The sequence below is a fragment of the Acanthochromis polyacanthus genome, chromosome 23 (assembly GCF_021347895.1).
Source record: "Acanthochromis polyacanthus isolate Apoly-LR-REF ecotype Palm Island chromosome 23, KAUST_Apoly_ChrSc, whole genome shotgun sequence".
Classification (NCBI taxonomy): Eukaryota; Metazoa; Chordata; class Actinopteri; family Pomacentridae; genus Acanthochromis; species Acanthochromis polyacanthus.
Genome location: NC_067135.1, coordinates 7,406,077 through 7,420,676, shown reverse-complemented (window position 1 = coordinate 7,420,676; position 14,600 = coordinate 7,406,077). Strand labels below are relative to the sequence as shown.

Sequence of the window (14,600 nt, the reverse complement as noted above, 5' to 3'; positions counted from 1 at the left end):
TATGGTGTTTTTTTCATGAGCAGTCAACACTATAGATGATTGTTTCTACCTCGGGATTGCAGTTTACTGATGGCAGACTCAAAAATTATGGATTTAGACATCTGGGATTTTGTATGTAACAGACCGAAGGAATCAATCCTGTCGACCTGCAGCGATCAGGCTTTTTGTATCATTATTCTTCTTTAGAATTGACATCTGCTTTGAACATGTATGACCAAATTACTGTGATATTGCATCTTGCCATTGTGCCGTGTAAAGTAGTTCTGTAGTGTTTGGAGAGCTGGTATGCTGGAACTGCAGTGAACAGTGGAGGAGTGGGCGGAGAAAGGGGCGGAGACTTGGTAGAACTGCACATTGTAAAGGAGGAAATGATGTAGATTAAATTTAAACTGTTTAAAGGCACGAAGGGATTATTTTCATTCAGAAAACATATAAATATGTAACTTTAACACACAGAGGTGAATTTTAAGGGGTTTAAGCAACAACTTGAAGGACTTTAAACTACATATAATGTGTTAAATCTTAATTTACAGCTTCACACTGACGCATGATGATGCATGTTTTTTAGATAATGTTGCTGTAAAATGATTTATTTAGCATAAGAAGGAAGAGAATTTTCACAACACATGAAGGAACACCTGTACTTAATGTAAAGAAATATAAAACAAAACTGTTGTCTCTTTAATCTGTGATTAAAAGGAGACTTTAAATATAACAATAATAATGCAAACACTAACATCCAGGGTAACAATCCAGTTATAATTGTACTTTATAGGGGGAAAATAAAACAGAAAAGCAAATTTAGTTTAGTTGTATTGGGACATAAGTGAGACAGGGTTGCATGTGTGCATCATGTGTGGCTATCATAATAACATGTTTCACTTTCACCACTGCAGACTTTTATCTCTGTATTACAGGGCAGTCAGGCCACAACAGGATAATAATCCAGTGGAACCTGCTTTTATTATCTCAATTAAGAGTCACACAAGAAATAAATCCGAAATTCCACATTACTTCCAGGAAAAAACATATTTTTCTCTCCAGGAACTTGCTTGTTTGAATCTGCCCGTGCACCTGTCGCCGTGACGTCACCGACTTACCTGGAGGTCAGTTCCTCGCGCAGCGAGGGCGGGGCGCGAGACGGTTGGACAGAGCACGGTTCTACAGAGCACTCGTGCCTGAGCCGGTCACAGTCCTCCATGTCTCTCCCGGTGCGCGTTGCATCAATTTCTGCGTGTTTTTTCTAACTTAAACGTAATTTTCCTGCGCGAATCTCCTCAAATGGTTCATAACTGAGCGGAGGTTTGTTTACCGGCAGCGGGACAGGCGAGGCGACACCGGGGCACGGAGCCCGGAGAGGAGCGAGGCTACACGGCTGATTCTCGCTCAGGACGCTGGACGTTATTCCCGCACGGCACTTTGGATTACTTTGGTGCGCAGTTTATGAGCGGAATTACCAGCAGATGCAACTACATTAATTTATCCGCTGCTTCCCGGCATGTCGCTTCTCTTCAGTGGGAAATAAAAACGCTTCTGATTTGCGCGCAGCGGATGCACCCTCTTCTGTGCGCTTTGTGCACATCGCAGCTCCGGGAGAACCTGTAGCAGAAGAACAGTGTTTATTCTCATTCACCTGAACTTATTTATCCACTGAACTGTTTTAAAATCAGAGAAAGCTGTGAGGATCAGGATGCGTCGCAGCTGAAAGCACGAGTTCGGGACTTTGTGGTGCTGAGATCAGATCTGGAACAGGACGAGAGCGGAATCAGGATGACTCTCGGCGGCGTGATGTTGATGCTTCTCCCGGTGGGCTTCCTGCTCTCCGGTGGCTCCTGGGCAGCGACTCTGGGCGGACTGGAAGGTGAGTAAACAAACAGTCAGGGCAGGAAGAGTGGGGTTGGAATTACGGGACACTTTGTTTGTACTGATTATGTTTGTGAAGCTGCATACAGGTATCAAAACAATCACACACAACACCTGCTGCAACTTTACTGGAGTTTGCATGTTTTTTCGTGTCATTTTAAATATGCAAAGTTGACAAAGTGTTTCCGAAAATATTTCTGACAAGGTTTGGCTATGCAGACCTCGAAAACGCCTCGAGTTTCTGCTCTCATTTGTGTCCGCGCAGCCAACCTCTCTGCGGCGCACTGCTGTTTTTACGCGCTCGGAGCTCAGTGCCAAAAGGCCGCCTTCTGCCTTTATTGTTGCTTTGATAAATGGTGATGCTGGCGAAGCAAGCAGGTGCCAGACTTGTTTCTGCTTAACGCCAACAACAAGTGCACAGACTGGGCAGAGAACCGCCGGACTGTGTTGGCTGATCCGTATGAGGCTGGAAATTTAAAGGGACAGTTCAGTCAAATGCGTCTGTGTGCTGGAAGGGATTGATGCATGTAGGGAATTTGTCTTTTCATTTGCCCTCCTCCGGAGAAGCCAAAAGGTCAGGATCAGCGGCTCTGTAAGCTGCTAGTGATTCAGCATGTTGCTCAGGGGTCTGTTCAGCAGAGGGGCTGCCAAGACCCTGAATGATGGATCTCAGAAATGACCCAACCAGCCAAAAATTACTTCAAGTTTCCTTGTTAAGTGTCAGCCTGCATCACATTTACGGTCCTTTCTGTGTGGTGGGCTGAGCCAGACAGTGCTAGTGAGTGAAGAAGAAGCAGATTTAGTTGGGCAATAAGTCAGAGTGAAGAGAAGACAAGCCCAGCTCCCTAACAAGCTCCCTCTTTGTGCTGTGACCGTCAGGGTCAGCAGCACAGACTTGCCAGCCTTCCTGTTTTCTGAAAAGCGACTGACAGCTAAAATGGAAAACATAAAATGAGGGGAGACATCCATCAGGACAAAAATACTAAGTCACACAGAGCTATTTGGTGACCCCTGGGAGACTGGATTGCTGTCTGTGCATGTTTATATCTCTTTGTCCCTGTTGAGTGTCTTCTCTTTGTTTGCAGGTAATAACTCTATCTGCACTTTCAACATTTTATGCCTGATTATTTTCTCTCAGTCCTCTCTTTCACTCCCTACCATGTGACGGTGTTTACACCCAGATGCAGCGAGGGGGAAAAGATTTAGAGGTTGCGTCACTCCGTCTATTGACCATTAGTCTGCACCCCAGTCACCTGACCGCATTAATGGGCTTTGCTCCTCTACTGTCCTCTGCAGCAGAGCTTATTGTGCTTTAACCCTTTGTCTTGCCAATCTGGGATAAGCCTACATCTAACTTCTTACTCGCTTGCTGTTGATTCAGGCTCACTTGCTGAATAAATGCAGTGTCTCTAAGTTAGCTTCTTGTCTCTGTATTATTACGCAACTGTGGCCTGTGGCACGCAGGCCCCACAACAAATACAGTTGGAACGAGAGCCAGTAAACAGCCATGAGAGGGGGACAGAGTGGGGGATGCTCAGATATGTTGCCCCACAGAGCAGTATGTCTCGTTTTCACAATGAAGCAATTGTAGATGAAGAAATGCATCATTAATTTTGGCGCTCATGTAGCACCGCTGTTTTTTTTTCTGTCAGAGAGTGCATGCGAACTGGATTAAAATCACAATAATATTTTAGTTGGGGAGTTAAAGTAGTTGCCATGGGGGTTTGTGCATGCTTCTGTACATGCGTATGTGTTGTGACGACTGAATTTGACCTCTTATATAAAGCAGAGGTTGTTATGAGCAACTACTCAGGTGATTTGTGTTTGTTCATCTTTGTTTGCTTATATAGTAGCATCCAAGCCTGACTTCAGGTCCTGTTCTGCTCAACGACTGTAGATGTTTTTATCAAAAGTTTAAATGTTCCACTGCAGTGCAAAGACATTTTATTGCCTGTAAACTCAACAGCATCCATCTATGTTGCACTAGCAAGATGCTCTTTTCCGTTTTCCTCATTGCATTTGTGATGCATCTGCTTTATTGTTCTTGTAAGACGTGTTCATATTGTCTGCCGGTGTGGTTAATTACACCGATGTGGAGCTGCTCCAGCTCTCCGATGTTCGGGGAAAAGTCATAAAAGTGCTTGGCTGCAATCACACGCTGCATAATGAAGTTACCATGAGAGTTTTTAACTTAAAGAAATCACAAACCAAGCCTGTGGAGGTGGTCCTAATTATGCTTTTTGAATTAAAACACATGAAGTACACAAAAGTGGAGCCAGTGATGAAACGCTACTGTACTGACTAAACAGAACTCCACCTAACTTTAATTTGTGTTGATTTGCACATCTGTTGTGACTGGACCACCGCAGCCCCTCTGCCAGCTCCAGTTGGTTTCACTGGTCTAGCAGCAGCTTTTAATGCGCCTCACATGAAACTCATTAGGGTGCCGGCACACATGGGAGGGTCTGTCTCCCGGTGGTGCAGCCACTGCATGGATCAGGGTCCTTCTACAGTGAGGGGGAGGAGATCTGTGTCTAATTTGATCGGCTTGGTTAGTCAGAAACTGTGCAGGTAGATCAGAGTTCCGTCTCCCTCCAATGCCACCCAGTGTCCACCTAATGCTCCACCTGCATGACTCACCAAAACTATACTTCTTCTTTGTTTGCAGTCAACAGGAGCTTAACAGAATCTCTATTCAAACGCCTCTCGCTCCGGTAGCCTTTAATGATCAAAGATTTATTACCCTATTGTAGTTTTTTTGTGTGTCTTCAGTGCCAGTATTTGGACTTGGATGGCGCATGGAAATTCCACCATTTCACACAAACTGGTCTGGTCTGCGCCTCCTGTGGATTTCACATTGCAAAGTAAAACTGTTGCGTCACACTAAGTGATCGTAGTAGTAGGAAGCGTCCTGCTCTGACTCATTGATGCGTGTGAAAACTGTTCCCAAGCTCTTGCGGTAATCGAGTTTAAATGGATTCCACGGTTAAGTAGAGTTTTCTCTTTCTCTAGCAGGTGCTCATTTATTGGCCCTTTGTCCAAATGTGGTCCCAAAATGTAGCTTTTCATTGGATGGGTTTGTATTTTTTTGTATTTAGCTTTGGCTGTATGTTTAACATTGTTTCAAAAAGTACGACAGAGGCAGGAGTCAAGTTTAGTAAAAGAATACCTCATCTTATGCGGTGCTTCCATTCAGAAATCGTGGGCCTTGTGTATTGTATAGAGTGTAGCTCAGGCATCCTGTGTTAGTTTTTACACAGATAAGCTGCTGAAACGTATTGATTGCATCGTTTACGTGTCACCTGATGTGGCCTATGCACATTCCAGATGCTATATGAGGTGACATAAGGGCTTTTAGTCTCTTATCAGAGTAAATTCTCATCATTGCAGTGTTTCCCTGCCAGAGAGCTGCCTGGGGATTAGGCCAGGAAGAGTGCAACCGCTAAACTGTCTTAGCCTGTGAGAATCCATGTGGACTACAGTAGATTATGTGTTTGGGTTGAGGCTGCATTGTTTTTCTCCCACTGGGGAATATGACGCGGTTATGCAAAGACAAGAGAACAGCTTCCTCTTTCTCATCCCTGCATCCCACTTCTCTGGAATTCTTTTGCATCCCTTCATCCCCGTCTTTCTTGGAAGTGGAGCTGATGGGGCCTGGTGGGGTTGAGTGGTGCCATGAGAATAGAGAGAGGCATCAGAAATGCTTTTAGCGCTTCTTTCAGCTTTGTCTGATAAGCCCTTGCCCTGGCGATAGCTTGAGTGCACAAAGGAAAGCTGATGCATCTTAAAACCTGCCTTCCTATCTTTACCTCTACTGAGCTTCATCGGAAATACCTCAAGAGGTTTTCTGTTCGTATTCTCGGCATAAGGTCGAACACATTTATAGCAGGTGGTTTTCTCCGCCGTGGTTGCACCTTGTCTCTGATCCGGCTCATGATATTCATAGACAGGATCACAAGGTGCTACTGGGGTGTGGAAGGTGTAAGGTTTGGGCCCAGTGTGAAGTGGCATGAAGTGGCTCTAAGGGAACGATTCTCTGCCAGAAACTGAAGCATTTTTCCCTCTAAGTTGGGGTGAGTTACAGCCCTAAATGAAAGACTTGGAGCATCTTGGACAGGAAAATGAAGGTGGAAGATAGTCAGATGATTTGGTGCAGCATTAATAGTAATTTGGGCATTGCACTGGACAATCGTGGTGAAGAAGGATGCTGAGCCGGAAGGTGAAACTCCTGGTTTGATTTACGGTCCAACCCTCATCTGTGGTCATGAGCTCTGGGTAGTGAGTGCAAGACTGAATCTGCAAATAGAAGCGACCGAAATGAGCGTAACTTGTAAAGTGGGATGCTTATCAAAATTAGCAATCTATGTCAACATGTAAAGTAGGCTTGGAGTTGATGCTCATTTGTTTCTGAAGGAGCCAAAATTAGGAGGTTCAAGGACCTGATCAGCAGGTTTTCTGGGCTCATCCAGTTGAGACGAGACCCTGAGGTAAACACAGAACTTGTTGGTGAGATTGCATATCTCATCTGGCCTGATAAGGATTTGAGATCCGACAGGAAAAACTGGAAAGCATCACTGGGCAGAAGGATGAGACTATGACTATGTATCCAACCCTGGATAAAAAACTGTATGTCATTCTGTTGCTGCTTTATTCTTTCTAGTTGCATCTCAGTTTTTGTTGTCTGTGTTTCTCTTGTTTTTTCCTTTCCTTCACTCCCGTGTTTTCTTCTGCTCTTTTATCCCTTTTTTGTCGTCTTCCAAATCCTCTCTCGGTCTCCTTTAAAAGAGACTATCATGCTAAAGATGAACCTCGAACTAAGCTATATCCTCTAACAGAAAGGTTTTGAGTTCAAGAAAACTATTATGTATCGCATAAATTCTTCGCCTGCAGGGCTAGTTACAGAAAATAGGTGAAAACGTCTTCTAAATTGGATAGAATATGAGTGAAATGCTTATAATATTTAACTGAACCGGAACCGACATGAATTAACCATGAACGAGAAGGAAGGCAGGCAGAGAATGAATGAAGGACAAGAGGAGTAAATTCTCAACTGTCATCTTCATCCTACAGAAAATATTCCCGCTACTCCTTCTTACATTCGTCAGCAAAGTTCATTAGCTTCTCATACGCTTTGACTCATAATGGGTCCTCTGTGAAGCCCCAGACGTACTCTCTGATTCTGAGAATTGCATTAACGGTGCACACGCACGTAGTTGTTCATGCACACCCTCACATTGTTTGTCAATGGTCAGCCCACACAGGCACTTGTGTGACTGCGGTCTGTCAGACTAAAGGACAAACCGAGTCAGATGTCAAAGGCCACACACACTCTCTGTTTCACACACACACTCAGTTGACAGTGCAGATTCACTTTGTTGGGAGGCTTAGTTTGAACAGTTTGAACCGCACAGCACTTACAGGTCAGCGACACGGTAGGCGGAGATCGTAGGTGGGTCGATGGAATTCTCCGTTATCTCTCATTCATTCACTCCTCCTTCCGAAATGTTCCCACTCCCTCAGTGGTAAAGATCCTGTGAAACATGCTGGGAATCACAGATTATCTCACGGCGCCACGCTAGCACGATTCTGCGATGCATCACAATTTCTGGAACAAGAAAAACCAGCGCTAAAGAGGCCAAATGCAGGAATTATGTATTCATTGGCTGCATTGTGGTGTCAGTATGTGTGTGAATTATCATTATTACACTATTTTTTCATGTGTGAGATCAGCTAGTAAGCTCTCTGAGTTACTTTTCTGCAATTTCCCTCATTAGTTTCTCCTTCTTTACTGCAATTTCATCAACTTTCATTCATTTTACACTGATTCTTTTGAGCAGTTGTGGGAATCCATTTAGAACAGCTGCAAGTTTTAATAGAAATATCTGACCCAAATGTATCGGTAATATATTGCAAGAGGAGATACGATGCCCCGCTGAATCAGAACTAGTAATGTGAAATACAGCTTCTTAAAGAGCCTGTTAAGTATTCTGGAGTTAAAAGGTGCAGCAAAAAGTGCATTGGAGAGTTTTAGAAGAAGTGACGGCAGCTCAGGCGTTTATCATCGAGCTCATTGGGATTCACACCTGCTTCCTCTCCTCGTCTCTCTGGCCCTCTGTTGCATGAAAATCCCATCTGATAGAAAGCAAGCCGAAGCCAATTATAATGCATGGAGAACAGTTTTCAACATTTAGACACAGAAAAGTACACTTAAGCTGTGGATTTAATATTTCCCCCCGCTTGTTCTGTTTAATATCAACTTAAAGGGAAGCTTTTTTTTTTCTTTTTTTGACAATTTTAATCACATCTGGAGGCATATGGATTCTGCGTCTCGGTATTGCTGACTGCTTTCTATAACCATCATCAGTCACATAAATCGGTATCGATAGCGTTGGTGACCAAGTCAAGGCGAACAAGGGACATGGACAACGAAGTTAATGATTGTTTGCGTAATAACCCGAGAAAAATGGATGAAAAACACGAGAAGAGAAGGTGAAATTAACAGGAAAAAAGTCAGAAAATTGGAGCATTTAAAGCCGCTCTGATAAGCTTTGAGGAGACAGACAGAAGCTAATAGATATTGATGAAATGAAACAAAGAAAGAGGAGTGATTGATCCGTCGCAGGTTTGAGACGAGGTCGGAGGTCACCTTGCTCGTGTTCAGACGCTGCATCTGTTTAACCTGTTAGATCACAAACACTCAGCTGCAGCCACGACGAGGTGATCCTCAGAGAGTTGGTCGCTGTTTACTCAGACAGATTGGAAGCCTGGAATCGACCTGTCTGCGTGTCTGTCTGCGTTTCAGGGTGTTTTTCAGCTCATTTAGTGCGTCCATTATCCCTCCTGTTGTCCTCATTTACAGACACCAAAATATATTGTTTCCTTGTCTGAAAAAAATCCCAAAAATTCAGCAAAAAAATCCCCCAAATTTCTGAAAATTTGCAAAACCTTCAGGAAGAAAATTCTAATAATTCCTTAAAAGTTTTACTTACAAGTTTTTTTTAAAAAAAAAATCCCCCAAATTTGGCAAGAAAAATCTTGTAAATGTTTTCCAAAAATTTGTAAAAATCTTCCAAAAAAAATCCTAATAATATCTAAAGTGATTCAATATATATCTGGAAAACTTGTAAGATTTTCTTTAGGAAAAATCGACCAAAATCCAGCAATTTTTTTTTTGTGTGTGTGTGTGTGTGTGTGTGAATATTCTTAAGAAACATTTTTAACGTTTCTTTTTTCCACCCAAAAATGTTCAAAGATTTCTCAAAAATGTTGAAAATGTGGACATCAGAAGTTTCACTGTGAAAAATCTGTATTTTTTTCCCCACATTTTCAAACTTTAAAACGGGTCCACTTTGTCCCACAGGACCACACAAGGGTTAATGAAAATGCTGGAATGTAAAGGCACACTCCGTCTATTTACCTCACGGGTCTTTGTTAAAACCACCTCTTGTTGTTAAACTCCTAATTAATGATTTAGTTGCTAATTTATTCATAATTGAGGCTCTGATGTGAAGGTGAAGGCTTTGTGCGTTGCTGTTTGTGCAGATCCTGTGTCAGCAGTAAGTCAAAGGGAGGAGAGTAGGAAGGCGAGGAAGGAAACACACAAACACACACAGACACACACAGACATGAGCAGAATACTACACTTCCTTCAACTCTTTCCTGCTAGACGCTCAAACACAAACACTTGATCTCGCCACGCTTGTTTTCGCCCTCTCGTTTGAAACATCGCGCCTCTGAAGCCAAAAAAATCAAACGCGGCGCTACATGTTGCTGTCGGTGCTGCTTGTGTCAGAAGTTTGGTTAAAAGGTGGACACACTAAACTCCCCGCATCAGCGCTGAACTGAGCAGTCAGCTTTTTTCCCACATTTGTGCCTGTTGGCATTTTTTTTTACCCTCAGTGACAGTTGGAAGCTGCAAAGAGCCATCGTGTGTAGACTGCTGAGTTCCAGCTCAGAGGAAATGTCTTTTAAATTCCACTTCTGCTGCTTCCTCGCAGCGCTGATACTTCTGCTTATGTGCAAACCGAATAAAAGCATTTTACTAGTAGCGGCACACGTGACTTGACCAATGTCCTGCAGAAATTTAACAGTAAATGTTCTGTGACTTTACATTGAGCTTCCGTTTTGAATTGGAAAACCTATTTGTAGGCATTTCAGAATTAAACTCTGCTTTCACGAACAACAGCAAAACCATAATCGGTGATAAAAATACTAAAATTTACTGTATATGCACATTAACTTGAACTGATACTGTCGGACCTTTTTGCAAACTCTTCTTCCTCTGTAGTTCTTGTAAATGCCGCGGTTACAACCACAAACTGTGACATAGGACACGTATTCTTGTATTTCCAGTGATGAAGACCAACTGTGATTGGTCAGTGTGAGCTGCCTGTGTGGGCTGCTTTCTCCAACCGGTTTCCAACAGCAGTGGAGACTGTTGATAGTGAATACAACATTAAGGAAGTTGACGAAAAGCTCGATAATCTTCAGGAACATACATCTAGCAAATAAATCTCCCCTGCAAGTATGGTTATTGCACAGTATGAGCCTCAAAATGGAAGATAACTGTTTGTAACTCCAGTCCTGTCCTACAGTAACTCATTCAGGCACCAGAAAATGGGCTAAATTAAAGTCTGGTTAGATCAGGTTTGCGCAGGTTTGTCTGGGAATATGAACCCCAATATAAGCTGATGTGATAAAGACCTTAAGGCAGACCTTGTTTTAACACTTTACCACTTTTTAAATATGTCAAAGACATTTATCATGTCCATTTTGTGTGTTAATATTTCATACTCCTAAAATATTTAGTATTTAATCAAATCCCCACAAAGCAGAGCTGGGGTCAGGTACTATTGCAGCTACTCTCTGTTTAACTGCACAACCTACAGCAGGGGTGTCAAACATGTGGCCCGCGGGCCAAAACCGGCCCTCCAGAGGGTCCAATCTGGCCCGTGGGATGACTTTTTAAAGAGTAAAATTACAAAGAAGACATTACCTGTGAATTAGTAAACTATAAATTTATAATAATTCCGATACCATGATAAGTTGTTCTGCTCATAAAATACTGGATTGCTCATTGTTCTTTTGTCATTTTGTGTCTCATTTTTGTAATATTTTGTTTTCTTTTGGTTGTTCTTCTGTCTGACTCCTTGTTTCTCTCACGTTTTTATCATTTTGTGTTTCCTTTTTGTCTCTTTTTCTGTCTTATTTTTGTCATTTTGTTTATTGTTGTATTAATTTTTGTTATTATGTGTAATTTTTTGTTGAAAATTTTGTCTCTTTTTTGTTTTGCTTGATGTCATTTGTCTTATTTTTTTGTCATTTTTGTAATATTTTGTCTTGTTTTTGCTGTTTTTCTTTTGTTTTTGGTCACACTTTGGTCGTTTTTGATCATTAAATAAAATACTACATCATTCACTCCCAGATTCCTGAGACTGAATGTTTTGTTCCTTTGCAGACACTCTGTCATCTATAAGTTTTGATGCGTAAATGGTAAATTGAGGCAAAATGTTGCTGAAATTTCACTTATTTTTCTGAGGAAATTTCAGTTTAGTTATAATGTTTAACAAAAAAATAATTCATTAAATGGGAATATTTTCAGAATGTGCTTTTTTGCAATGAAACAAAGGTAAAAATTGGAGTTTTGATTATTTATAGGTTGTAATGCTGTGATTTTACTGGTCACTTGAGATCAATTTGGGCTGAATGTGGCCCCTGAACTAAAATGAAATTTATACCCCTGACCTAAGGTGTCAGTAACTCTGTATTTATTGTTAATACTTGTATTTTACACTAAGCGTAATTCATTTTACACACAGAGTTTCACACATATCTCTAGACACAGTCGTCAAACCCTTGTTCAAAAGCATGTGTGACTCAAATTCCTTGTCTGTTTATACATATTTCGCCTCAAAAAACTGATTTTAATTCTTACGAGGCTTGACAAAATGCAAATCTGAGCCATCCCATGTCCTTTTAGTGAGCTATATCATTAAAAGTTCACTTTCAGGTTCTTTAAGGGGCAAAATTAGAGACGTAACGTGTGGAGCACAGTCTTTATAGATGCTATTAGTCAAGTAATAACAGACTAAAAATATAGGGCACGCAGACTGTTATGTACTCAGCAGAGAGAACTGGACCGTCAGGTTGAACCAGCTATAAAACACTTTTGGTTCAACTGGTTTCCACAGAAAACTCCCTCCATAGCTGGTATGTAGTTAATTTACAGTTCAATGAAGATGGAAAAGAAAGTGAGTGTGTGTATGGTCATACGCACACACACACACACACTCTGCAGGGTGTTCGACGTGTTGTGCAGAGCGAATTTCTGCTCCTGCTATGATCAAGGTAACACACCTGGTCATAAAGTCAGCGCAGCGACTCCCGTCTGGCAAACACACACTCTGGTTCTTCAAAGAGACGCTGAGTAACAGCTCCTCTAAATAAAAAGGACAAACTCTGCGTGTGTTTGTGCGTCTGTGTGTGTGTGTTTTTTTTAGTGCATAATGAACCAAGATATCCATTTCCTCTCTGTGTGTGTGTTTGGTCTCTCTTTGGCAGCCTGGCAAATCAAAGCACCTCTTCTCTCGCGCTGCTTTTGTGCATGTGTGTCTTTTGGCAGTCTTGGTTGGCACACAACCACGAGGCCCATTTCATCCCAACACACACACACACACACACTGAATCACACAAAGACAGCTTGACAGTAAGGGCTTCCCTGCTGCGTCCACTTTGTCTTTATTGATTGATAGTGTCTTCCACTGCTGGAAGGTTTTTTCGGTGTTGTTTCATGTGTGTGCGCGTATCGGTCAGTTTTGAAAGCTGCATATCGACTGTGTTGGTTCCTGTCATTTCCATAACTTGTTGCGCTAACTAGTTTTGCGTCTGTCTGTGTGTTTTATCATCCTCTTTCAGCATACTGGCATTCTGTGTCTGCCTTTTTTCACTTTAGTGTGTGTGTTTGCCGTTAAGCAAAGCAGAGCAGCGTTGCGAACCTTAAATGGCAGGAAGCAGGCCGAGGCCGACACAAAGGAAAAACTGTCAGCAGTCGCACACACAACACACACACACACACACACACATACACACACACACAACACACATGTTAATTTATTCAAAAAATGCCTTTAAATGCAGATGTGTGCTGTTTTTAAACCTGCTCTACGTTTTTGCTGCTTAACAAGGGTTTTAAAGGTCACATTACCTGCATCGGCCACCAGTTTGGGAGTGCATATCTGGGATTGTGTGTCTGTGTGTGTGATTGTGTGTCTGTGTACAAACTGCTCATTAAATTCCCCCCCTCCGTCTCTCTCTCCTCCATCCCCTCACACCACTCCTCGGTCTCCCTCCTCTGCTCTCTCTTTATTGTGGTTTCTTTTAATTGGAGTCTGAGGTGGTAATTACAGGGAGGGATGAAGAGGAGGAGGAGGAAGGAAGCAGCAAGGGGTGAGGAAGAAGGAGGGAAGACGAGGAGGAGGAGGAGGAGAATGGCGGTGATGAAAGGTGCAGAGGAGATGACAGAGAGGAGGGAACTTCTCAAGAGGCTGTTGAGACCTGACCGCTCAGTTTTTGCTGTTTCCGATGCAGACAAATGAATTTAGGGATTCATAAAGTGCACTTTTGCTCATTTGCACATCCTTTCTGAATGGTTTAATTGTTCAAATAATCAATTCCTAAGACTGAATTTAATGAGGCCCTGCTGGACTGCTGCAGATTCTTGGTAGCTCATTGAATTATGATGCCTTTCAGTCGTTTGAGAATGTTTGGATAGTGCAGTTAGATTTTCTCCAGCCCATTTCGAGTCTGGACTGGCTTACATGCACAAAAAGTACACACAGCTTGTTCCTCTCCCCGAGGCCTGTGTGCTTTTGAGATGTTTTTTTAATGTTCTTTTGGTTTTCGCTCATTTCTTTGTCTTGCTTTCTCCCGACAGACGCTTGCTTCGGTTTTTCTCGGAGCTTAGAATGTGTCTGTTTGTCCGTGTTTCCCTTTGTTGCATTCATGACAAACTTTCATTTTAGCAGTCACTGTGTGTTTATCTTTGTGTGTGTGTGTGAAGGTGGAAATGCTGAAGGCCTCAGCGTTTTGCTTTTCTGCAGTGTTAAATGAGATACAGTAGCTGCCCCTCCTCTGCCGCTGTCTGGGACACACACACACCAACACACAACATTGTTGAAAGCCAGCCGTGCTGTAAGGATACATTAATGCTGATCCACATTATCATAATTGAGGTGTCTGCAGAGCCTGTTTGTGTATTTTGTGTGTGTGTGTGTGTGTGTGCGTCCAGGGGGAATACAGAAAGAGAGAGAGGGTCTTTAGTGCCAGACAGACACCATACTTTCATCTTTTAGCTTAACATTACAATGGGAGACAGGCTCCCCCTAAAATGTGTGGTTGTGTGCGCGCAGCATCAGTCAGGCTGGAAAAGCCTCCTAAAAGCATTATCACACTGATCTAGAAAGCATGTCGACATTACAAAGCGCTACACGGCTGCTGCGTGGACATGGATGGTGGCGTCGCAGTGAGAATGCGTTAACGTCGCCTTTGTTTTGAAAGGAGGATCAAAGCGCAGACCGCCAAAATAAAAGACAGAGTGCTCGCTCGGTTTGTAGACTAAATAACGAATCTAAAGTTTCAATGCTGCGTGTGTGTTGAGGCACGACATTAAACAACTCCTCTCTGGAACGACACAGCGCCGATGTGATTAATTAAAAGTTTGAGATGATGTCACACCGCAG

At 42.6% G+C, this 14,600-nt stretch overlaps 1 protein-coding gene across 1 annotated transcript in view; it reads left to right on the top strand.

Annotated features, from left to right (window-relative positions):
• The first annotated feature begins 1,133 nt into the window (after positions 1-1,133).
• Positions 1,134-14,600, top strand: part of sema4f (sema domain, immunoglobulin domain (Ig), transmembrane domain (TM) and short cytoplasmic domain, (semaphorin) 4F) — a 64,742-nt gene continuing 51,275 nt past the window's right edge. The window contains exon 1 of the mRNA XM_022205750.2: positions 1,134-1,861. Within this exon, the coding sequence (XP_022061442.1) occupies positions 1,771-1,861 (91 nt within the window). The 5' untranslated portion in view covers positions 1,134-1,770. The remainder of the gene's footprint in view (positions 1,862-14,600) is intronic.